The sequence below is a fragment of the Anabas testudineus genome, chromosome 9 (assembly GCF_900324465.2).
Source record: "Anabas testudineus chromosome 9, fAnaTes1.2, whole genome shotgun sequence".
NCBI lineage: Eukaryota > Metazoa > Chordata > Actinopteri > Anabantiformes > Anabantidae > Anabas > Anabas testudineus.
The window spans coordinates 18,142,402-18,167,969 of NC_046618.1; the positions used below are offsets into that span (position 1 = coordinate 18,142,402).

Here is a 25,568-nt window from a genome sequence, read left to right on the forward strand (position 1 = left end):
ATATTAATATTCTGCTTTGTTAAAATGTAATTTAAATTTGTTGAGAAACTCAGCATCCGTGTATCTCTCTCTAAAATAAGTTATTTGCAAGCAATTAGCCTGGCTAGTAAGGAAAGCTGTTACAATACAGTTGGGGGGTTGAGGTTAGAGCAATGTATATAGCATGTATGTATCAACCATTCATGCAGATAACATTAATCATCAATCTACTGGTCTTCAAGTTAGATCAGTTCAGAGAGCATCATATTATGATTTATAAAAGTGTTTCAATTCCATTCAGTTGCCATAGCAGTTTTCATTACCCTTATGTAATGTTACTTCTTAGGTTAGAAAGGTAAAATGGGAAGGCATGTTCATACAAGTAGGTTACAAAAAGGAATGCAACTGCAGCAATTTAGCAGCATTTGGGGGATGTTCTGAATGTTAGAGAGCTGGCAAACCTTCAAGTAAGTAGTAAATAATAAATGTTTTAAATGAATTTTTAACATTGTACATGTTTGTCTGGATACAGAAACTTTTAGGATAATAGGATTCTGCCAAAAAAGAGTGTGCATTAATGGCCTTACAATTGTGCACACTGCTAAAAAGGTATAGTATTGTCAAACGTTACTAGTCTCTTCTGCTATTTTAGTGTTCATAGTCGTGACTGAATTATGATAAGTCATAAATGGAATGTTTTGTTGTTCATAAATAGCTGGCTCAGATCTGAAAACAATAACCCTAATCATCAAAGTAAATTTGGCTTGAAACAACTGGTTAACTTAATTATTAGTTCAGTGTAAATAAAATTGAAGTATTTCTTGATTTTTTTTTTGTGGCATAGCTTGTGGCATACAAGTTTGTGTTTTATCTCAACAAAGTTACAAACCTTTATGGCATACACACAGCAGCGCTGGGAATGTATCCCAGCATTCCTTTCCCACAGCATCACATATGTTAAGGTTTGATTTTGCACATCACGATATTGTGGTGACTCAGCAGAGGCTTGAATCTCAATGCCTGTAAGCCAATAAAAACAATCACTCCTTTGAACTTCTCCATGGTAGCCTTATACTTACACTGATCCCCTTTTTAAGTGCTCAGTAATCCCAAAGTATATCTTAGTGAGAGGCTAAAAACCAACAAAAAAGGCTGGAAAGGGATTTGACCTATTTACATGCATGGAATGCACTACTTGCAAAGTTACACAGAAGTTATCATTTCTGTAGTGTTCTTAACAGGATCCCAGTTAGCTGTATTCTGAGAACCCATCAGATTAACACAAAATGATATTGAACTTTATGCTCTATCTCACAGTTATGTTCTTGTTAGTTTACCACACTTAAACTACATCTTACTAAGGTTCACACAGTAAATGATTAATGCAACAAGGCTAACAACTAAGGGGCTACAACTAACAATTATGTTCATTTATAAAAGTACCAGTAATATTTTGTCACACTAGCAGTGATAAAGCCACTTTCAAGCTGTTTTTCCTTATGCACTCTGGAGACAATGTCTGGAGAATCAAGTCTGTACAATGTGTGGAGTTGTGCGTTCACACATGCAGCACACAGCACAGGAGACCAGGCCAGATGCGTTCTCACTTGAGGAAACAGTCCGTTTGGCACAACATGGCACCTAAAGTGCACTGTTTTGTTTACAGTACATCAAAGCAGAGCCTGTGACATGATTGAAAATGACGTGTTATGTATATAACCCCGTCTTTCCAGAGGGAAAGAAGCATAATCCAACAATATATATCTCTCTTGTGTTGTGCTGAGTGGATTGACTGAAAGGGGGCTCTTTCTCACTCACTATGAATACTTAGGACAATTGCCTGCTGTAGTCACACATGGACATTTGCGTTCTCACATGCAGCTCACCCAGGTAATGTCCACAGCAATTCAGGGTTCCAGTGCATTTGTGAAAGCAGTTTATTTTGGTATTGGTTGCCAGAGAATAAATCCTCCTAGACTTTTGAGCCAGGAAGTAATGACAGCTAAGCAGAGATGGGAAACTGCACTTGAGCCTTAAGTCAGACAGTTTACAGATGGAATTCAATGCAACATGTTATGTCAATGTTATAGATAGTTCTCCAACAGATTTACAATAGTCTGAAAAAGTGCCACTGGAATTAGGTAATATTACACAGGAGTTGTTATTATCAGCAATCACATATAGCTTTAAAGATTCTAATCGTTTCCTAAAATTACTATGTACTTCTGATAGACTGTGCTTACCATGTACTATAGCTGTTATATGTGCACATACTGTATACTAAAATACATCTACCTACATGATGTAGAGAAAAAAAAAACGGAGACTGCAAGACAAACCAGCTTCCTTTACCTTCAGTTCCAGTGAAGCCAATATCCATTTTGCTGTATTCCCACTCATTTGATTCATGTGTGACTGAAAAGATGAGTCATGGGTGAGATACAGTATTAAATGTGTATCAGTGCACATCAAGCAAAAGCTCACTGTTAAACACTCATATTTCAAAATAAGTCTCTCTGTTAACTTTCATTGACCAATTTTCACCAGCAGTTAAACAGGCGTCCTGATAATACGCAACATGAGTCATCAGCGATCATTAGAAGACAACAGCTTGAAACATTTATTCAAAGTTACATTTTTCCTTAGGCAAAATTACAAATACAAATAATTATACCAACACAAATTCAACTTTAGCACTATTTCCTTTATAGTCTCTAGCATAATATCAATGGATCCTTCAAAAGCACAGTGTACCGAACTACAACTACTGAACAAACCAGTTGCTATGAGCTACAGAAAAAAAAGGCACAGCCTTTAATTCTTGTTCATGAAGGTTTAATTTACATCACACCCACCTGTTCATCTCGAATGAAACAGAGCATACTTTCCATTCAGTGACCAAGCAACAGTGGCTGCTGCTTCACTGTTGCTTGGTTAGTATCCATTTCACAACACATCAAGGTAAGATTAAACCAAGGTAAACTATCACCATTCAATCCAGCACACACACAAATGTAACACAGCACATCCCTGACAAACAGACAGCAGAACACATACATATTCTTACCGTGTAAAGCCCAATCCTGCACAAGGCTAGGGAGAGCTGCATGTGCTCCGACATTGTGCTCTGCAACAAGCGTAACCCCCGGCAACAAACAAGCCAAGCCTCTGGAGTAAATGAATGGATGGAGGAGGATCAGCTGAGCACAACAGTTTCAGGTCAACAACACGACTCCAGTTCTTTGCTGTCTCACTACATCTACAAAGAATTTTGTCTGAGCTTAAAAGAGGAGTCATGCACTGCATGGACAGGATTGGAGGATGTCTAGTGTTCACTCCCTGTATTCATTCATAGAAAGATAAAACTGCCAGAGACTAGATTGCCACAAGGATCAGTAAACAGACACAAGCTTGAGATTAGTTTGTGAGGATCTCTCTCTCCACAGAGATTAAGGGCTCAGTGACAAGTAGGGATCCAGAATAAGACTGCAAATTGGATTAGTCACCATTACACACCCACACACTATGCCCATACTGTACATCAAGCTTCGTGAACTATGAAAACCATTTCTTTCTATGCATGGAGGAGGATCAAGGGATCGACCACTTCAGCTTACCGCAGTTATGGTGGAGATCAATACCTGTTGTGGGACTCTTTGTCAGAAGTCTGTCTGTTCAGGAATAACTGTGAGTCATTTAAATTGTTTGTTTTGGTCAGCTCAGATGTCTACTAAAACAGTCGCCACCACCTGCTGTCATACTGCCCTAAAATATAATACACAGGGAGTACTAACTAACTGTAATGCAATGAGGTTATATGACAACAAATTACAGCATTAACAGGTAGCCTAGAATTGACATTGAACAATTCAAAAACACATTTTTGGAAAAATGCATTCACACAACTGAGCGAAACATATTTCAATCAATTAACTATGCCCTTAAACGAGCTGATTCAAGTTCAGTTCCATGTATTTCATACTGAACTATGAAAATAATAAAGGGGAAAAGCAAGGTGTATGGCACTGCCACATTATTGCTTTAGGACCATGTCATTGTCCTCGGTGCAGTAAAACAGTCATTATAAGCTTTTACAATTGCAAAGTCAGCTGAAAGAAAATACTGGCACAAACTGAGACTGGCTTGTTGTTATATCTAGCCTGGTAATAGGACCTACATACCATAGGTAAAAATTATTTTTTATGATTATATCAAGGATCAATAACTTAATAAAACAGTGCTGTAAACCAGTGATTTATTACACTGGTACACATGGATTTTAACTTTCCTCTATTAACAATAATATACTTGTACTGCAACACCTTGCATCCTGGCTGTTTTTAAGTTGACTTGCTTAAGAATTGAATTTGTATTATGTTGGTCTGCAATAAAAACTTGCTTTCTTGACTGACAGTTTAAAGCAAAGGCACTCATATTATACATACATATTTACACACATTTGTGTCTCACTTGCTTGAGACCTGCTGACCAGCATCCCTTGTTAAAAATAGGGCCCAGAACTTGTCATAAATCAACATTCCCTTTCCACCTGCTTACAAACTGCACTGTACAGATATATTATTTTGTAACACAGCTCCTTGTATAACAGTTGATATTTCTGCAATAGTTTATTGGTCTACTAGTTGGCAAGATTGCTTTCTTGTGAAAGCCACTGAGTCTTTGATAAAGCTCTGATTATCAAACCACATGTTTATGGATTTTATAAAAATTGAAAAAAAAACACTAACATAAATTCTTACAACTTTAACTTCTCTTTTTGTTTTTCTAGTGATGAAAAGTTGAGTCTAGTGTAGGGTAGGGTAGAGTCTAACACTATAAGAAACATTATAAAATGGGAGAAAGTAAAAGAAATGAAAATGCCATTACAAAACAGCACTCTTCACAGACAAGTCATTAAAATGAGGTAACCAGCATGTTAAGTGCTGGTATGGCGCAGTCAGGCTTAAAATCAGTGACAGAGAAATGCTTGTGAAAGATATTTCTCATTACAATTAAAAGGTGAGACACCTGAAATAAGAGGGTAGAATTTAAGGAACGATGCCTTTTATCACCAAACCTTAGATAAACAAAGCCTGAGAACTTGTCTACACCAATGGATTAAATAAATGATTCACATTCATCTATCTATCTATCTATCTATCTATCTATCTATCTATCTATCTATCTATCTATCTATCTATCTATCTATCTATCGGAAGCAAGAACATTGTTTTAATATTCTCAGAGATTCTTGGAGCTCTCTGCCAACACAGGCAAGGTGTGTAACATGGTCAGATAGAGGGCAAAAGTAACACTAGCCCTGCATCCCATAGGTTTGCAAGCTGTATTCTTAGGCTGCCAAGAACTTCCAATCAGCTCTGTTTCCTCTGTGTTATGGTGGTGAGATGTCAATCTGTTACAGCCTGCTGTGTGCCCTTGGACAGGGGATCTGCTCCGAGATACAATTCAGCCAAGAACACAGTCAGGTTTCTACTAAGACTATGTATTTTTATAAAGGTGCGATCCGAGTGCTGACAGGATAAACAAAGGCATGATAATTTTACATGTTTTATTTCAAACTGCATATTGTATGAGGTATTCTAGCAGGTTTCTTAAAGAACCGTGGTGTAATAAGGGAGAAAAACAGGTGAAACTTGATAGTATTGTGCACAAGATTTATTTTTGAATGTGAAATAAATAACACACAAACCCACCATTTCACAGTGCAGTCTATCAAGCATTTAGTGGCAACAATGCATCAGATTTAATCAAAATTAAATATTCAGTGAAACTGTTGAATTGAACTCAAGACACAATTATATAATTACACAAAGCCTTTCTTACACAACACTTTCTCTTTTAAAAATTAATCTTTTAGCTCCTTTTTTCCCCAGACTTTTCTCCTCTTTATGCTTTCTGACTCAGATGTGTAGCAGTATGGGTCAGCCCATATATTAGATGAGGCATTGTTTTGTTATCCGTCACATCCCATATACCATATGGTTTTTGGTCACTGTCTGGTGGTTAAATCTTTGGTATAATTTAAATCCCTCAAAAACCATACTGGTTGTTCAACACTAGACAAAATGAAAGCTTTTTAGAGCATCACAGCTCAATCTGCCTTAAGGCAAAGCTAAAAAAATGACCGAAATGTCAGCCCTCTTAAGGGATTAGTCACTCATGTAGTGAAATAAATAGATGGTCGCGAAAGGCAAATATTGTGCAAATTAAAGAAACAGCCTACATGCTGTGAATTTGTATTCCTCCTTCATAGAGAACAAATAATGCTGTGAAAAATGTTTAGTAAATGTAAGACAATAATAAAGCATAACACTGTTACAGAAGTAAACTAGCAAAGACAGTTTTTATCTACAAATGTAGGGTCTACTACAGAAAAACCTCAGAGCAAAGTTGCAAGCTCTTGTACAACTAAAGATAGCTTTTCTCACATACAAAGTGCCCTGTCACTCAATGTGTCCTGTCTACTGAAGTCTGCAACAAGTTAGGATCCAAGAGTTGACCACACAGAGCACTTGTAATTTGGTAAGACTGTATCATGGCAACAGCTAGCACCAAATTCCTCTGTTGCTGCCATTTCATGTGGTCTTTAACACTGTGCTGACCATGCAAGAGTACCAGCTCGAGCTCCAGCTACAAGATAAAACAGAATCCACCCCAGGCCCATATTCCCCAGCAATCTGCTTAATTATATAATTGCATAGAACTTACTTAACTTATAAGTATGAACTAACTTATTGGACAGATCTGATGTAAAACTGGATGTGAGACTAGCAGCATTTATCAAAGGTTTAGCAACATGTTCTTGGGTTTTGTGCCAGGTCTCTAGTGTTGCACAGCAGGAAAAGAGGCCCTGCGCCCATTGAGTGCCTGACCTCTGAGGACAGCCAAGCACTCCGCTCCAACAGTTCACAGAGTTACAGCTGTGCTTTCCACAGAAAACTGTTTGTCACTGAAAATCTTAAGTCCTTCAAGCGTGTAAGCTAGAAAATGTATCCTTTGCCTCTTAGTATTAGTATATCTGACAAATACATACAGTATGGGAGGTCATAGTTTACTGTATATGAAGTAGAGACAGGTAGGGGTTTACAGTGAAATTGGCTGCATTCGTTTCACTTCACTTATGTGCTCATTTTGACAATGATGCCTCAAACGTGGCCTTTGGTACCATAAACTTTCCATTAACATCTAACCAGGTTTACAGAATAACTCCTGTAAACCCTGAATGCACTACTTTTTGTCCTCTTTTCTTTTCCAAAAGACTTGTCACTTCCAAGACCAGAAGCCACACGCAAGCTAGACATTAATCAGTCTGCATTAACAACAGAACAACTATTCTGGTGCCAGATGCCGGACTTTGTAATCTTGACTCAAGAGGAGTCCCAATGAGGTAGAAGTACAAAGTTCCCTTTAGGTCCCACGTCTTGGGAGGCCCATTATAAACAAGCTGATAACACTGGGTGGGCAAGTTCCTCTGCATTTCACACCGTCACTCTGTCCCCCTCCTGAGATGACAGCACAATGTCTGTGTACTCTTTTTCCACTGGCTTTATAAATTCCCAGGGAAAGCCTTCACTTACAGCTTCCTCTCTATTGTTGCACTGTTTCAGCAGCACCCATCCCACCCTTACAATGTGGGCAAAGGCCCAAAAACCATAATCTCCCAGGCCAAAGCTGGTACAGTGCTATGGACTGTTATCATTATGTTGGTCACAGGTATTAAAGACATGCAGGCGGCTAATGCTTCAAACCAGTGCAACTTTATAGACCCACGTCAGTGACATCTTGGCTGAAGTGCAGCTATATCCGCGACAGCAATACGAAACTGTATGGAAAATAACAGCTTCGTGTCACATTTCAGAGCTAAAAGTATGTGAAGGGTGTAGCTAGTTGGCTAAATATCGTATTTCACGTGAAAAAAGCAGTCAAACCCAGTTTACACAGCAGTGACAGGCAGAGGCTTCAGGCTCTTTGCTAACTTTAACACACAGCCGGCGTTCAACCTTGTTGATGGCCACACACCTGGGTGACATCACTGTCTGAGTAAGAAGAAGCAAGACCACCGCATTTCGAGTCGTTCACTTACCAGATAATCCATGTACTATCGCTGACCAGTCACAAAAGCACGAACTGGACTTAGCAGTAATCCCGTTTTTGCCTCAGCGAGTCCAAAATGTGATGAATTTGGCCACACGTCGCTTTGTATTCCCCGCCTTTCGACAGCCACAGCAAAATAAAAAACCAGCCTTTAACGGGTTCACAAGCAGGACTTTTCGCCACCTACCTCGCTAATGAGACAGTTTTTACTAAAGCAGCGGACGAGTTTGTTAAAAACGACGAGGGCCGCTGGGTTTGTGTGCTTTTCTTCTGACTAAACAGCCCTGATCCACCGGCAGACTTCCAGTTTTTATCACAATATCAGTTGAGTGTTTGGTTGAGGAAACTAGCGAAGCCCAGACTGCTACGTCACGCACGTCGTCGTGAGGACGTAACGTGGTCACATGATCAAACACATGGCGGCTACTTTCATTCTGAGGAGGAGTCGTAGTCGACTCGGCCTCTGCTACATTATACTATATATTTATTAATTTATCTAATGACAACTCCCACGCATCTTTACGTCATTATCTTAAGTCAGTTTGTGGCTGCAATCTCTCTCGCGTTACCATGTAGGATTTTGTCACATACTGATTTGTGATGTAACACCAGTGTACAGCTCTACAGATCCTCTGCAGCACATTGGAGATGTGTGTCAGCTGTAGCAAAATAAGTTTAAAGAAAATACAGAAATTGCATAGGTAATACATAAATTCCATATATGTTTTAAAAAAAACATATATGGTATGTTTTCAAAAATCATTTTCAACATTATGATAGGTAATCTTGTTAATTCAAACTGCGCTGCATTACTAGGTAGCTCTGAAGTGAATAACAGTAGTTTGTACTTTACATTCTGAACAGGTAAAACAACTCTAAAGTAAAGAATTAGACTTTGCTTGGTGGTGCATGGTTCATAGATTTATCGAGATTGAAGCAGCACAAAATGCAGCAACCGGTGACATAATATATTGAAGAATACAGGGAAGACACAGTTCAAAGTCAAAGGCTGTATCCTCTGAAGCACGTAGGCCCGACCACAGATGCTCACACATAGAAGTGTGATGTAGTCAGTAAAGGGTGTGTAAATGGCTGATAGATACAAAACCTTGTGATGTGTTTGATGTGTGCCAAGAGCAAAATAAATGTAACTTAAGTCAAAGACAAATAACACTGCTAACTCTACATCACCCTTCAGGACTCTGCTGATCTGAATTTCAGTGCTCACATCAGCATCCACAACAATCTACCTATCTGGGCTTGAAAAAACATTATACCAAATAGAGTAAAATTAACAGGACAGAAAAGAAATGGCTGATGGGAAGCAAACATGTTGGCCGGACAAAGCAATTATGTGAAATCCTGATAAGAGGAAGAGTTTAAATCACATGTCTGCTAATGTGATGCAAGCTGCATACTGAAGTAATTCCTATTCCCCAGAGAACGCACTCCTTTTCAATATTTCATGTGCTGTGAGGGAAATCTTCCTGAACACAGTTAGGGGGAAGGTGAACTTGATGTCCTCTGCTCAGGTCTCCGGCCAGGTGTGGTGAAGGTTGCGAAAACTGAAAAAGGCAGAACTGCATTTTATTTAAAATGTATTTAACTGAAAATTTTAAGCATATTCAAATTAAATACAGTATTGTCTTGTCCAGGATATGTATTTCCATCAGTCAAACGTGAGAAGGGAGACCTCTGGTGGCCTCCAGGAAGAAGGTTGTTGAGCTTCCAAAGCTTATTAAACTATTTTGATAAAAGCTTTGTCCAAATGAAGTTACCTTTTTTTTACCACACACATAACAAACAATTTGGGAAATAGTGTCTTATGACATATAAATAGGCTGAGCCCAGGGTTACCAACCCTATGCCAAATCTGAAGCAAATCCTTATTTTGGTTAGAAACGTGGCATCAGATGCATGTTTTAAAGCTCAGGTTGCTTCATAAATAAATTATATATATACCATCATTTCTACAATTTGAAGAAAACACAAACGTCCTCTCTAGAAGGACCACCAGGGGGCACTGTCTACCAGATTGAAGAGTAGATTGTCACCATAGAACATAACATACAGCATCTTTCTCAAAGGAAATTGTTTGCTTAAATATTTTCAACAAAGCATAAAATGTGTGGTTTTGGTTGTGAAAGATCAATTAAAAGATGGAAAAGTCAAAAACAAAGTCTGAGTCAAAGAGTAAAAAGGGCTGACTTTGGTCAGAAAGCACTTTGTACATTTAAAGGTTTGTAGTTTGTACTTTTGATTCAAGTATTGAAATATTTTTTTAAATGATCAGAAACTGATTAAATGAAATAATTTAAATTTAGTTTATTAAGCAGGGATGGTACTATTCACATTAATTACTATTAAGTTAATATTTTTTATCTATAGTTCCTGGACTTGTGTTCACACGTTCACAAAAACTGTTCTTTAAATATGTAGACATTTATATTTATTCATTACATTAACATTACATCAAGTCATTAATTTAATAAAGAGAGGGGGCAATAGAAAACAACTGTTCACTTTCCCGTGAGTGACCAGTTAACCTCACTGCATGTCTTTGGACCACACTTTAAGTATAAGACACCAATTAAAACATGCAAGACAAGAAGACAAGACCAGACGTATTATCTAAAGGACTCAATAAAAATAGGACCTCACTGAAAGACCTACATGCAGATACACGAGGACAGACTAACAAGGGTGAGATACAGTAGCAATAACTGACAGGCAGTGAAGCACACAGCACCGAAATTGAGGGCAACAAGGTGTGACTAATGTTTAGTGCTGCTGACAAAGCTGAATGCAGTTGAATGTCTGTTTTTTATATTATTTTTATATGGAGGGTATGGTCTTTCTTCCATAAAGCCACGTTGACAATGTTCATTATGTCCAGTACATTGGAGAAAAACAAAACTTTACTAGTAGTTTAAGCAGCAGCTATAACTCCCACCTATCTCATACAGCAATGAAGGATACAGTAGACCTGAAACAACAACGATAGATGTGTGATGGAATTAATTAAGACTGTTTGATAAAACATCTAAAAAGTGATGATTAGCTGTTTCCATTTGTCATACCTGTAAATGTAATACTGTGTGTTTTGGAAATTTTGGTAAATTAAATAAACACACAAGTGTTCATGAACATTTCATTGGTAAAACAATGATCTACTTGAACGAAGGAGCTGCACATTAATCATTAATAAAAATACACTTTAGTAGTAGCTTTTTTTATGTGCCCTTTCTAGTTTCTAGCCTTTATTTCTTTGGAGGGCAGAGGGCGAGAGAGAGAGATGGAAAAATAAACACTAATGCATTTGGCCCTTCGAATAACTGTCTGCTTACTAATATCAGTCAGTGTAGTTGTGCATTTTTGGATCAGTAATTTATTAATTATTAATTAAATTGTTCTTTAAAACGCAAACACAGTAAACTATGATTCTGCTACTCAGACCTGAACTGACACGGCATGAGAGCACGTGAACCAGTCAGAGGTTGATGTCATTGTTTTTTAGTTGCTGCTTTTTTCAGCGTGATGTCAGTGAATGACATTCCTTTCCAATGATGGAAGATGACAAACGAGCGGCTTTGCCCCAGTTTAACTTCCAGTCGACATCAGTTTCATAACATGTGGCTTTATGACGCTGAGTATCGCCTTGACTCTATTATACTGCCAATTTCCACAAGTTTTTTTCTGAGAGAGGTTATTTCATAATGGACTACTGACTCTCTGTGTAATACTTTATAATACACTGCTATAGAGAAGCTGTACTGATTTAAATTTTGCCTTCTGGTTCTAGCTGTGGCAGCACATGTACATGAATGACATACAATCTTTCTCTGCATCATCTCTGCTATTAAAAAAAAAAAAAAAAAAAACTCCCTGGTTTCAGGGGAAAACTCAGGTGAGGTCATCTGCCAGGGTTTTTCAGATAATAATGAATAAGACAATGTCATGTGATTACTCATACCGCCAACATTGTCCTACACCTCCAGAACATCTCTAAATGATGTAATCTGGGGGAGAGAGATATTTTAACATAAGGAGAAGGAAGTTCAAGAACATGAATATGTACTCCCCTGACTACACTACAGGAAACAAGCTGAAGATTGTTGAGGCTGACATTTAAATAAAAATGAAATAACCCCTGACTGGGCTGTGGAGAAAGCTGTAATCACGAGTTTCCTGAGTTCACTGACCACTGAGGACCACAACGTCTTTTTTAACCGGTTGTACAATTTGCAGTTTTGGTGCAATCAGCAACGACATCAGGACACATTATGAAATGCATTGCTGCATGGTGTCAGATCCTGTATTTTACAACCACATAAAAGAGCATGAATCAACTATCTTACTTCAACTGAGTTGATATTATTAAACTCATTTTCAACAGAAAACTAAACCACACATGCACACAGCTGTAGGATGCACATGTAGCATCATGCAGCAGGTCCATTAGTTGCTTTTTAAACCTTGGGTACAACCCTTTTAGCTCATGTTTGATTATTTACCACAGCAGCCTGTGACTACAAGCTTCCCATCTCAGATGGGACAAACTGCTCCACAGGCTGGTGAGGCTGGTCTGGCATATGTTTTTTAAGGGGTCTGAAGCACTCAACAGGTCTAGAAAAGGCGTCTTTTTGCAGCACACAGGCGGTTGATTTGTGTTGTCTGGCTGGATTGCAGCATATTGTGGCTCCGCCCTCGATTATCCAGCCTGGTTCACTTGCGGTCGCTGCGCAGCGTGTGAAGGCAGAAGCGTCCGGGTCGGATCGGAGGGAGGCTGGGTGGGCTCTGATTTGTGTTGTTGTTGCTGTTGCGATATAGATTTCTACACTTTGGCTCCAGTTTCACACACTACAACTTCTGGCTTTGATAAAACGACCGCAGGTTCTCCTCGGTGTGGACCAAGAGCACCGGGGGTCGCGCAGGACGGGGACGGACGCAGGGTTTTCGCGCACCGTGAGAAGTTTTGCACGCCGAGTTTGAGCTGTAGTTTCGGGGTGGGCTGGCTGAGCTAGCCTGGCTGCCCGCTGCGCTCCCCCCTGTCTCGGCCAGACAGCCATAAGTTAGCCCGGCGTCCTGCGCCTCGTCCAGCTGTGGTGAATCATGGCGCTCAGAGCCAGGGCGCTGTACGACTTCAACTCCGAAAACCCCGGAGAGGTGTCGGTGAAGGAGAGTGAGATACTAACTCTGTACAGCGAGCAGGACATCGAGGGCTGGTTCGAGGGGACAAACAGCAGAGGAGAGAGGGGACTGTTCCCCGCGTCCTACGTGGAGATCCTGAGGAACGACGCAGCCTCCGCGTCCAACAACAACAGCTGCAGCACATCTGGGGACTCACGATACGCCAACATCCCCGCCGGAGGGTTTGACGGCTCCTACAAGCCCCAGAACAAAGTTGAGAACTTTTCCAAACCGCCTCCTCCGTCTCTGTGCTCCTTCTCGGCTCCGCCGCCTCAGCAGCAGACATATCAGCAGCACAGCTCCGCGCAGCACAGCCAGGGCAGCGATGACGACTGGGACGATGACTGGGACGACAACTCCACTGTCGCAGACGAGCCGGGGACTGTAGGAGGAAGGTATCGCGACTTTGAAGGGAATGGGCCATCCACATACAGAGTGTCCACATCCTCGATGCAGAGAGCCAACGCACAGCAAGCAAAGAGCTCGGCCACTGTCAGCAGGAACCTGAACAGGTTTTCTACCTTTGTGAAGTCAGGAGGAGAGGCGTTCGTGCTGGGGGAGGCATCAGGATTTGTGAAAGATGGGGATAAGATCTGCGTGGTGATGGGTCAGTATGGCCCAGAGTGGCAGGAGAACCCATATCCGTTCAGTTGCACAATAGACGACCCCACTAAACAGACCAAGTTCAAGGGCATGAAGAGCTACATCTCCTACAAGCTGACCCCCACCCACACACAGAACCAGGTAAACAGGAGGTACAAGCACTTTGACTGGCTGTACGCCCGGCTGGTGGAGAAATTTCCCGTCATCTCGGTTCCACACATCCCCGAGAAGCAGGCCACAGGTCGCTTTGAGGAGGACTTCATCTCCAAGAGGAGGAAAGGCCTCATATGGTGGATGAATCACATGACCAGCCACCCTGTGCTGGCCAGATGTGATGTTTTCCAGCACTTCCTCACCTGCAGCAGCACAGACGAAAAGACCTGGAAGCAGGGAAAGAGGAAGGCAGAGAAGGACGAGATGGTCGGGGCCAACTTTTTCCTCACCATCAGCACTCCGGCCGCTCCACTCGACTTCCAGGAAGTCGAGAGCAAGATAGACGGATTCAAGACTTTCACCAAAAGGATGGATGACAGCACGCTGCAGCTCAACGCCACTGTGAGCGAGTTTGCCCGCAAACAGATCAGCGGCTTTAAGAAGGAGTATCAGAAAGTTGGGATGTCATTCAAGCTCCTCAGCCAAGCATTTGAAATAGACCAGCAGCCATATTCTGCAGGACTCAACCAGGCTATATCCTTCACCGGGGATGCATATGAAGCCATTGGAGAGTATTTTGCTGAGCAGCCGAGCAAGGATCTTGATCCCATCATGGATTTGTTAGCTCTCTACCAAGGACACCTGGCAAACTACCCAGACATCATCCATGTCCAGAAAGGTAAAGTAACAACACTGTCATGCACATTTTATACATTATTTATGACATTTAGACACTGATGATCTATCCTCACACTAACACCCACCAATAAAAAAGGTGCAATCAACAGGCTTTAAAGTAAAGAAATTCATGTGTTTGCGGGTGACCAACAGATCAGCAGCAGCAGGGTTGTGATTATTAGAGTTGTCGCTTTGCAAACCAAATAGCCGGTGTTTGCACTGGTCTACATGTTGGTCCCACCTGCTGAATGAAATGGCCTGCTCTCATTTGGCTGTGTTTGATTTTCCATTACTGGTGGATTATTAAATTCAAGTGCTCCAGCGACCTGTTAACACCAAGATCCAATCAGAAATCATTATACTGAAAGTTATTGTTTGCCTTTCTCCTACATGACTCCAACCCTGTGTTCTCATTGTGTGGCAAAATGTGACGTCCATGGGAGGCAACGCTGTTGCTCAAGAGGCAGTAACAAGCTCTCACTGCTATTTCTACTGAGAACATGACTTCCACATGAAGACAAAATGATAATCGGAAGAAAACTGGCTGATTAGCTCAACCGCTCGTCGTTTCCATGCAGGTTAAACCTGTCTGGCTTTTTCAACCGCGTAGGATATGTGTCAGCCTACGTGGGCCATTGTGCTTTCATTTCGTGAGGCCCTCTTTAAACCACATTAAACCTTAATCTTTACAGTCACTGACAGCTGGAATTTCTTAATCATACCTGGAACAGTGTCACGTATCACACATTCAAAACCGCACGATCAGAAGATAATTTGAGCTAATCCTTGTCATACCATTGCATTGTGTGAGTCCGGTGCCTTACCTACTGATAATACACACCTCTCAGATCTGTGTAAGAGATTAATCTTGTTGTGCACCAGCCAGAGTCCCTGATCATGTCCAGTATTTCATTTACAAGCGAATGTGTGTCTTTCAAATTATAACTCGCCAAAGTGACTTAGACAAAGCCACAACTTGCAAGTTACAAATTTGGCTAGAGTTTAGTGTTAATTCTCCACCTTGTGTGTGGACGTCTTGATTTACCATTTGGGTCCACTCCAAGTAGTACATTAATTAATTCAACCCACAGCAGACGACAGGGGGGAAATGGGACAGACTGTGTTTAGACTGCAGTGGGACTTAGATATCCCAGTCAGCTCGAATCACGTTTGCCACGTAAGGCGCATGCAGTCTAAATAAGGTGATGCAGGCATTTCCACCGTCTGGAGTGATGAGCCCAACCTCATTCTACAGGTGAGAGACTCTGATTTGATATCACGCACGAAAGACCTTGCTCTGGGCAAAGTTTTGAGAGATGACGTGTGGTGAAAAAGCACTTCACCACACACTGTGAGACTGGAAATAAATCTCATGAGAACGCCAGGACATGCAGGAGATGAAAGGAAAGAGCAAACTGAATTCAAATGACTTTGATCTGATCTTTTTTTTTTAACGGGCTGAGACTCTTTAGTTCCTCTGTTTGTTTGAGTCCAGATGAGCTAGTTTCTCAATGCGTGCATTCTTTATTGCTTAAGTCATGCAAGTTAAGACTATTCCAACATTATTTCTGTGTATAAATAACGATACAAGACAAAAATAGAAAGTCTCCCCAGATTTTTTACCTGCACCTATGTTGATGCAGCATTTGGAAAAGGCTTTAAACATTTATTACACTGTGGTGAAGTAATAATTAACGTACCTAGATTACATCAAACATTTTTAAAGTTTCCTTATTCATGACAGCTGAATGACTGCTTGTCAGTCTAATTGCCTACATGTTTCCAGGAAACCTTAAAATGCAAATATCCTGTGCACAGGTAGCTGCCGTTCATGCTCTAAAGTTGTTCTAAGTTGTCTGCTCACCTTAAGGCATTGTAGAATAATCCAGCAGTTGACAGCTGTTAATGTTGCAGTGAAATGACTGTAATTAGGGGAGAAGGTTACCTGAAGGAATAAGGGGCTTTTAATAAAGCTGTAAACATTGAGAGCTTGAATTTCAGTGTGAAGTCAATACTGTGCAGCTGTCCTGAACTCGAGGTTGGTACTTTCTCTGTCCTCTTGTCTACTTTTCTTTCAGCGCCTGTTTTATTTAAACCTAATATGACCTAATGTCTGTCCCTTCTGTTGCTCGGCTGCTTTCGTGTCTACAGATGTGAAGGGAACGCTCACAAGTGTTTTATTGCTGTCTACTCTCAGCACCTGTAGAAAGACCAAGCCACATCCTTTTCTGTCATAAACCAAAGTGCACATTTCCGTAACACTAGTGGTCACTGGGCCAAGTAGGTCAAGTGGGACTAAATGCTGCTAAATGCATGCATTGGTGAGGTGACAATCAAGATTTTAAACCAACCAGAGAGAGAAACTGTAATCCTGACAACTTTATAGCACAGGCTGACAGGCAGGCTGCCTGGTCATTACCCTGATTTTATGAAGCTGTGTCTGAAGGTGGTCTTCCACTCATGTCACTCACTTTACCAGAAACCTGACGAAGCACTGCTCATCAGTGCTATCAAGAGCTGAATTCCATTCTGAGCTCCCTGTATCTGTCTCATGAGGACCTCCAACTCCAGACACATCCCCGTGGAAGTGACCAGCGAAACATGAGCTTCCCCACAGAGGGACACTGAACATCACTTTATCGATCTCCACCTCTGCAGGGCTCCCATTAGCCATTAGTATGCAGCTTGGCGGGGACAATACCAGCTCCTAATATCGATGCCATAGTTTAGCTTTGCTTTTAAAAAGTTATTCAATTTCACATCTTTTATTTTTGTACCTTTATTTTTGTCCTAAACTGCTGATGTACCCAACATTAGGTTATGTTGTTTGTACTTATTTCCAGCTTTCGAGAAAGAGTAAGGGAGGAGAAGGGTTTTATAAAAGGTCAATACTTCTAGTCTAAATATATGCTTAAAGGTAACTCTGGTACAAGAAGCCTTGTGATGAGAGAAATCACTTGAAATGCCCCAATAAAGCACAAGTGAGTATTGAGCGAGGAGGTAATCGAATATTAAAAGTTTAACCTTAAAATAATGTGACCACTCACAGCATGCAGAAGTGAAAACAAATAGCTGCTTTTACACGTCTTTATTTGTCAAGTGAGTATGGCAGTGCACTGCCCAGTTCTGCAAAGTTCTTCAAACACAAAGTGATAATATTTAGTTTGCCTACAGTGACTCTTAAGGGAAAAACATTAGTTTACTTAAGCTGAAGCGATAAAGCAACACCCAATTTTATGGCAAGTTTACCAATGGTTTTTATTTGTTAATTAAAAACTCTCAGAAAACAGAACCACCCAATGAAGTAGTCTGAAATAGGGGAGAACACGCTTTAATGAACTTGAATGTAATTGTAAAGTACGGCTAAGTTCAGCTGCTTTTTGACTTGGCTTCCTTTATCCCCACTTTGGCTTCATTTGTGGCCTTTTCTTTCTCTCTTCTGCCCATTGTAAGAGCTGCTTTGTTCTCTGGTCCCATCACATTTTTATCACGTGCGTGGATAAAACAATGGCGGGGAAACAGGGGAAAACAGCCATTTACAAGGATGTCAGGTCTTCCTGCTGAGTCAGCGGACTCTCCTGCGCTACCGCCGCAGGCCTGCCTGATATATTGTTACAGAATATTTAAATGTCCTCTAATGCACAAATGGATGAACAGAGGTGGTGCGGTGATAAGATGGGGATTGCTGCTCGTTGTTCAGGTCACAGGCTCACAGAAGCTTGGTGTTGTGTAACCAGGGATTACGTAAGAGCTGAAGAGGCTGTCGAGCAGGAGGGACTTTTCCCTATTAATGTTGTGACACTGCAGTATGCTACTGGCCTCATTACTCATTCTTGGTGATGCTGGCGTTAGGCAGTAATCAGTAGCTCTGTCTGCATATTCATGAGCTTATACTAAACAAATCTATGGTGATTAAATTGGATTTTCTCACTTCCTTTTATTATTTATGTGGAGGTAGTACTTCATACAACATTTCTGCACCCTATAAAGTCACACAGCCTGTAAAATAATGCTCCAGCACGCTGTAGATATCTCACTTTATTTGCAAAATATATTAGTATATATATATATATATATATATATATATATATATATATATATATATATATATATATATATATATATATATATATATATATATATATACATATATGTATATGTATATATTTAATATTACATGAATTTTACTTGTTCATAGTCCAAAGATCAAACAACCAACTGACATTTTCTGGCTCTAATTTCTAAATTTGTTGCTTTTCTTTGTCATAAATTGCAGTAGATGAAGTCTCTTCAGATGATGGACTGTTGCTTGGAGAAAACATGAATTCTAGATGAATATTTGTCTTAATTTTCAGAGACTTCAGACCAGACAATCTATTACTTATGCTCCCCGAGGTTCTTTTTTTGCACCGAGCCTGCAAAAAGGGTTTGCAGCACCTGTGAAAATCGTGTGGCTTTTTATGTAACAGTTTGCTGACAACATCTTCAATAAGTGAACTCTTGCATTTCTCTTAAAGTCTCCATGGTAACAATTATTCCTCCTTAGTCCATTAGTGGCCTTTTAAAACACAGGAAGCCAGAGAGTTTTAAAGTAAAGTAAACACCTTTGGGAAAAGTCTTTGGACAGCTGTGTTTGTTCCCGTCTCTGCTCTGCTCTTATCTTTGCCTCTCTTTCTGTCATGTTCAGTCTGTTGTGCATTAGAGGAATTTCAGAGATCTGGGTTAAACTGCAGCTAAGGCAGCTACAGCCAGAAGGCAATCTGGGCAGATTTGGTGGGGGTTGGGGGGGGTAAAGAGATGTCTTTTTGGTGGCATGTTGTCTGCATATTTCTTTGCACTGTGTGATGTGATGTATAGCTTCACTTGTGGAGTGAAAACCAAAGAGTTCCGCCTCAGGTCAGTACGTCTTCTGTTGCCTCACATTTCAAGATGAATCAGACTTTCAACAAAGTGCTGGTGACTAAGCTCAAATAATGACTGAAAAATCCCATGACCGACCAATACAGGAAGCTTTGCAGTTATGCCTTAAGGGCCAAATATTACCTTACCACCCCGCCCTGTTACCATCATTCAGCTGGTTGTGTTGTCTGTCAGCTGGTTATTCACGCGTGCCACTTGTTGTACTACATTTGGAATGATTGCAACATCAGTCACTGTTGTTACTCCATAAGATTAAGATCAGTAATCTGCTAATAGTTTTCTCAAGTCATTGTTTTTTTTAGATGTCGGAAGATGTTCTGTCCAGCCCAGTGAAATGTTGAAACCCAACAAAACCAGCTACTCAAAAAAGGAAATATTTCTTTATTGGTTGTGCATGTGCTTAGAATAGGGCTGCAAAGTTAGTTAAAACAAGCAGGAACATTTAAGACTTCCTCGCTTTGGCCGACAAATCAAAGCTACTTGAAGAACTCCAAGTTACACTAAGACATTATGTAATCACACCTTTAAAAGCATTCATATCACGACCCGAAGAATCATAGCTTTCTTCGTCACATTATCTTCCAGCCGTGGCGATTTAACCAGGAGGTCACATCCTGTCAGTTTTTTTTTAAATATTTCAACTTTACTGCTCGTGACACTTGTTCCTTTACTCAGTCAGGAAATGTCAGCAGCAGATAAGTCATCTGTCATGAGCCTTCTGCTCTCACTGCACCATCTGTCTGGAAAATTGTAGTCAAATATTTTTTTGGTTTTGTCACCAGAATTGCTGAAGGCCTTTTCTGTAGCAAGCACTACTTGGTGGAAGCCTTATGAAGGAAGTAGCAGCAACACTGACGGTTGACTCGTGTGAAAAAGGGAGGTTGTAAACCATCATGTCTATGCACTTATGCCACAAGTGCACCACAGAAATGACAGCACGTAGCTCTTCCTTGCAGTGTGGAAACTCGGGGGCAACTTAAAACTTTGACACTATAGATGAGTCAGTATGCGTGTGATATGCTGAATATCTTTTCTGTTAAATATGCTTCCTGTTTTATAAGAACTAGATGTACCATTTGATACTTTCAAGGTTTACTGATGACCAGTTACTGATACGACTGCCCTCAAGTACAAACACAGGTCAAGCAGTGACCAATAGCTGAACTCAGAAAGAGACTAAAACACACCGACTACTGCTAAATGACAGTAATGCCGACAAGAGAAAAAGCTGTATTTTAGCATAAAACATGTAAACATTGTGTAAACCGTTCCACCGACTAGAAATAACAACTGTTGCCAGCAGGGTTCATTAACTGTGGCGTGGTAGGTGATTGAATCTGCTGTTAAAGTGAGACCTTTGTAAAGGAAGTCTTAAAGGTGCTCTTGACCACATAGGCGACATTGTGCTGAAAGACAGAGGCGAACAGAGCCCAAAGCAACCACATGAACTATGACATTCACTATGACAACTGTGACCATAGAAGGCAGGGAAAGGATTGTGTAGTTAGTCCTAGGATTGTAAGTGTGATAAGGAAAGAACGATCTGACATTTTCACTTTTAAGAGAAAAGGATGAGGACTTACTGATGTGTTAGCACACACTGTATTGGTTAACACGTTTGGTTACTGAGGCCTGAGAATAAACTTGCATCCTCTTATAGACAGAATAAATGAGCAGTTGTATTCATTCCTTATATTTTGCTGAAGCTTGATATCAGCATGAAATAACAGCAGAAGCTCACAAAACAGACTTTAGACTTTGTTGGTCTTGAGGTCACCAACAAACTTTGGATGGTACCAAACTACTAAAGCAGTAAAAATCCCCCTACATGGTTGCTTTAGAGAAGTCTTTGGAGTGACATGATGTAAGAGATATTTCTAGACACAGGCCCCTTCACATTCTCTAACTATAGTCTCAGATGTGGGTCTGGTTCTCAGGGAGTTTGGAACAAACTGTTCATTGGTCTTCAAACTATTTCGGTCCGTTCTCTGACGTTATAGATGTGCTGTCAACTTATTCTCCTGAATCTTACACAGAACTAACTTTAAGTCTGAAAAGTTTAAATAGGTTATGTTTGACATAGATAAAATAGATTGTGGATAGTTTTCCTGTTATGGTTAAAACAGTAATTGGATGATTTCTGCTTATGATTTAACACTGATAATTAAACAGGGTGGATGTTTTTCTATTTGTAGAATATTAACTCATTGGCAACATCATTGTTTATTATTGATTGTCGACCAAAACAAAAATAATCTGAATTTCTTCTCTATTTCATTCTCAAACAGGAGCACTAACAAAGGTGAAAGAGAGCCAGAAGCATGTGGAGGAGGGCAAGATGGACCGGGCACAGGCAGAAGGCATCAATGAACGCTGCAACATCATCTCCTGTGCCACGCTGGCGGAGATCCAGCACTTCCACCACATCCGCGTGCGTGACTTCAAGGCACAGATGCAGCATCACTTACAGCAGCAGATCACCTTCTTCCAGAAAATCACAGGGAAGCTGGAGGAGGCTTTGCAGAAATACGACAACGCGTAACACATCACTTCCCTAAGCTCGGCGGTTTAGACCTTGGTCTAAATGACCATGCATCTCCCTCGGCCAGCCAGTGGAGTCTTGGCAAACAGTGGCCAGTACTGCAGAAAGCTGTTGATCCAGCAGGGAGGAAAATCCACGGAGAAAACCCTCCAGTAATAATGACATTTCAACCAAATCCAGGTTTGGCCACAATTGTTTGAGACTGGGTGTCCTTGATTTAAAAAAAGAGTATGTAGATAAATTACGTTAGGCCAAACAAAGTCGAACAAAGACCTTTAGATTTTATGAGAATCAGTGACAATGATGGTGCGCCACTTGGTCAGGTGTGCGGGTGAAATAAATCCAATCAATGTTCCAACCTGCAGAGAAAGAACCTTGTACCTGCTGCTGCTGATTGCATATATTTAGTTTTTAGCCTTACTACACTGTTCTGAACTGACTGTTTTGAAGTGACTGCCACTCCCAGAGCAGCGATGATCAGTGGCTACCACACTGCCTTCTGCAAACACTCAAGCCCTTCCTGGTGTCTGTCGCCGCGGACAAAGAGAATCAAATGTTTACAGTGTCCTCGCTGAGCAGCCGATGTCACCATTGTCTCACTGTGCCTTCTGATTACTCTCTCTCTCTCTCTCTGGTCATTTTTGTTACATTTAGTTACTAGAAAGCTTTATATACTGTATATGTTGAAATATATTCTATATTGTTTTCATAAAGCTACATATTTTGCCGTCTTTGACAAAAAAAGATCACTGTCTTTTGAACAAGGACAATGTCTTATGGGAGATAATATTTACAGTTGTGCCGTTTTTTTGTTCCCCCGTTGTGCCAGGATTGATTTTTAACAACTGTGTAACTAAATCAGATTCAGGATCAAGAGAGCATCACCTACTGGGAGCCACGTCTTACTCATGGCACAGAAGCACCAGTGCTGATCATAAGCATTTAAGGAACAGGAATAATAATGGGCACGTGTCCATCAGTGGTTTTCAGGCTTAGTTTTGGTGTAGTGTTCAGGTGTTCAGGCCTGCTGTTAGAAAATAGAGTTCCTCACATGTTTTAATAATGCAGTGTTTTTAATAACACACATCTAGACTGTTCACGTGTTCTGTACTGCTATTTTTAACCTTCGTGATGTTGGTTGCATCATGACAACATTAACATAGAAGGAGAGATGCTAAATAAATCCCCCTTTCACAGAAAGCCATCCATTGGTCCTGTGTGTTTTGTAAAGAGGTATTTACTCTTTTATTATTCTCAATTTGATGCCACTGAACATAGAGCATGAGCTTGAATACAGTGAACGACCAACAGGAAACTGTGCTGACATCCTCATTTATATTTTAACAACCTTCAAAGTGCTGTGGACATTTCATATTATGGAACCTATGGAGCCACCTTACTATTTTCTAATGGCACTAAGACACAGAGAGCAAACTGTACAGCTCTGCAGGTTTCCTTGGCTGCATCCCTGGAGGGCTGGTGTGCCGTGTCAGTGTTTCATGCTAAGCTCATGCTCGGCTCGCAAATCTGCTGACATTGCTGGGCCCGGCGTGCCATCTGGTACATCTGGTCACTGTTAAAAAGTGCTGCAGAGGATGACAGTGAATATGCAGTAAACAGGAAAAGGTCAAAAACAGCAGGAAGAGGTTTTTTATTAGCTGTCATCACAACCACATATAACCAAGATAACCAACATAAAGAACACTGCTGATCAGAGTTTCTCCTTGCACAGATAGTCTGTTAGAAATATTCTTCCTGTGCACGTCAACAGTCTTGTCTGATGCTGGCCCTTTGTTTAGGTACTATTGTGAGGCGAATGCTGTAAACTATGAAGCCTGGAGTGACTATTGCTAAGACAGACGATGGGAGATAACAGACAGCGGCTTTCTTCACCTCTGGGTCCTAAGGTTCAACTACGCAGCTCTGTAAATATGTTGATGTGTTTCCACTATATTTTGTAGCCTTCTCTCCACATTTGCCAGAGCTTGAAGGCAGAATACAGAAACATATAGAAACACTAGACAGAACATGTATTTGTTTGTTTTAACTACAGTAATGAAACTGTGATGTTTCTCAATATAGTGATGAAACACAACACGACATTATCTCAAACAAAGAGTGAGGAGTAATGAACCCATTTATCACGAGATGCCTTTTAATTCCATTCTATTAGCTTTGTGCTAACACAAAGTACAGTATAAGACCCATGAGGAGGTCATTAGTGCAGCACACAGCCTGCGTGATATTGTGCAATTTAACAGTTTTATCTGTGAATGGAGCTGAATAATAAGTTGAGTGAAACATTCGCTCATAGCTCCAAATCGCCAGAGTCGTTCCTTATAAATAAACCTCACAATTTTATGCCATCACTTGGGGTAAGTGTGTATGAAATATTTCAATGGCTATTAAGATATTTCAGTCTGTATGAAAGCAGCTGAATGTGTTGTTGCATCTGCAGAAGCTACACCACTAACATAACTAACTCTCACCATCTTGCTTCCATTCCCTAGATTTCTATTGCTTTATCTGTTTTTCATTTTCTAAGTAAACTTCACAAGCTGCACATTGCCTTTAGCCATATCTCATCCTGCAGGCCTACCGTCACTACTGCCAACGCCCAGAGAAATGGGTGCTCCTCTTTTTTAAGCCTTTGCTTTCGGTCTTAAGCTTTGGCTGTTCTGTGTTAGTAAAACTGATAAAAGCCAGGCACGAATAGCTCAGAAGAAGAACAAATTGGCCAAGATGGTTGCTACTTTTGATAAATAGGACTATTGTGAAGTTGGAGATCCACATTTGATAACAACGGTGTCATAGCTTGTTCCACAGGGTCGTGTCAATGTTAAATGCAAACATCTGCAGAATGCAAACTTTGAGTTTTGAGTTGGGTCATCATCTTTGGTGCAGCACAGTTATTCTAAGAAAACAGGATGGGCTTCGTACTCACCACAGTTTAGCAGTAAACAGCTCTCAATTCACTCTGGGATTTTCTTTGAGACAGTATAGAGTTAGCAGGTGACCACAGTTCACAAACACAAGAGTCAACTGAATGAAACCAACAGCCACAAGAGCAGTTCTGGAAATAACTACCAGATGCCACAGAGGAGCAAATTAACAGAGCATGACACCAGTTTAATCAATGAAGGGTGAAAGCAAAGAGGTTCTGTGAGTTTCAGTGTGGCTTTCTGGACTTTGTAATTGAGGTATTCAGCTGTAATAGGTTGTCTTCACTGCTCCTAAGAGATCCCCCTTGTTTTGGACTTGTGTGTGTATTGGTGCTCTGGAATTCGCTGAATGAAACCCAGAAACATCCTGTACCTTTGTTCTCACTGTGGCGATGACCCAGCATGAGAAAATCTGGCAGAACCTCTTTCCAGTTGCTCATTTTGTT

The 25,568-nt window shown here is 40.6% G+C and overlaps 2 protein-coding genes across 2 annotated transcripts in view; one reads left to right on the plus strand and one right to left on the minus strand.

Annotated features, from left to right (window-relative positions):
* The window catches only part of arl15a (ADP-ribosylation factor-like 15a), a 92,836-nt gene extending 84,397 nt beyond the window's left edge, over positions 1-8,439 (minus strand). Inside the window, exon 1 of the mRNA XM_026343161.1 lies at positions 8,084-8,439. Coding sequence (XP_026198946.1) covers positions 8,084-8,095 — 12 coding nt within the window. The 5' untranslated portion in view covers positions 8,096-8,439. The remainder of the gene's footprint in view (positions 1-8,083) is intronic.
* A 4,368-nt stretch (positions 8,440-12,807) lies between these two features.
* On the plus strand, positions 12,808-23,384 carry snx18a (sorting nexin 18a). The gene is made up of 2 exons (XM_026343110.1): positions 12,808-14,719; positions 21,927-23,384. The coding sequence occupies exons 1-2, from the start codon at positions 13,207-13,209 to the stop codon at positions 22,178-22,180; spliced, it is 1,767 nt and encodes a 588-aa protein (XP_026198895.1). The 5' UTR covers positions 12,808-13,206; the 3' UTR covers positions 22,181-23,384.
* Positions 23,385-25,568: the final 2,184 nt, after the last annotated feature.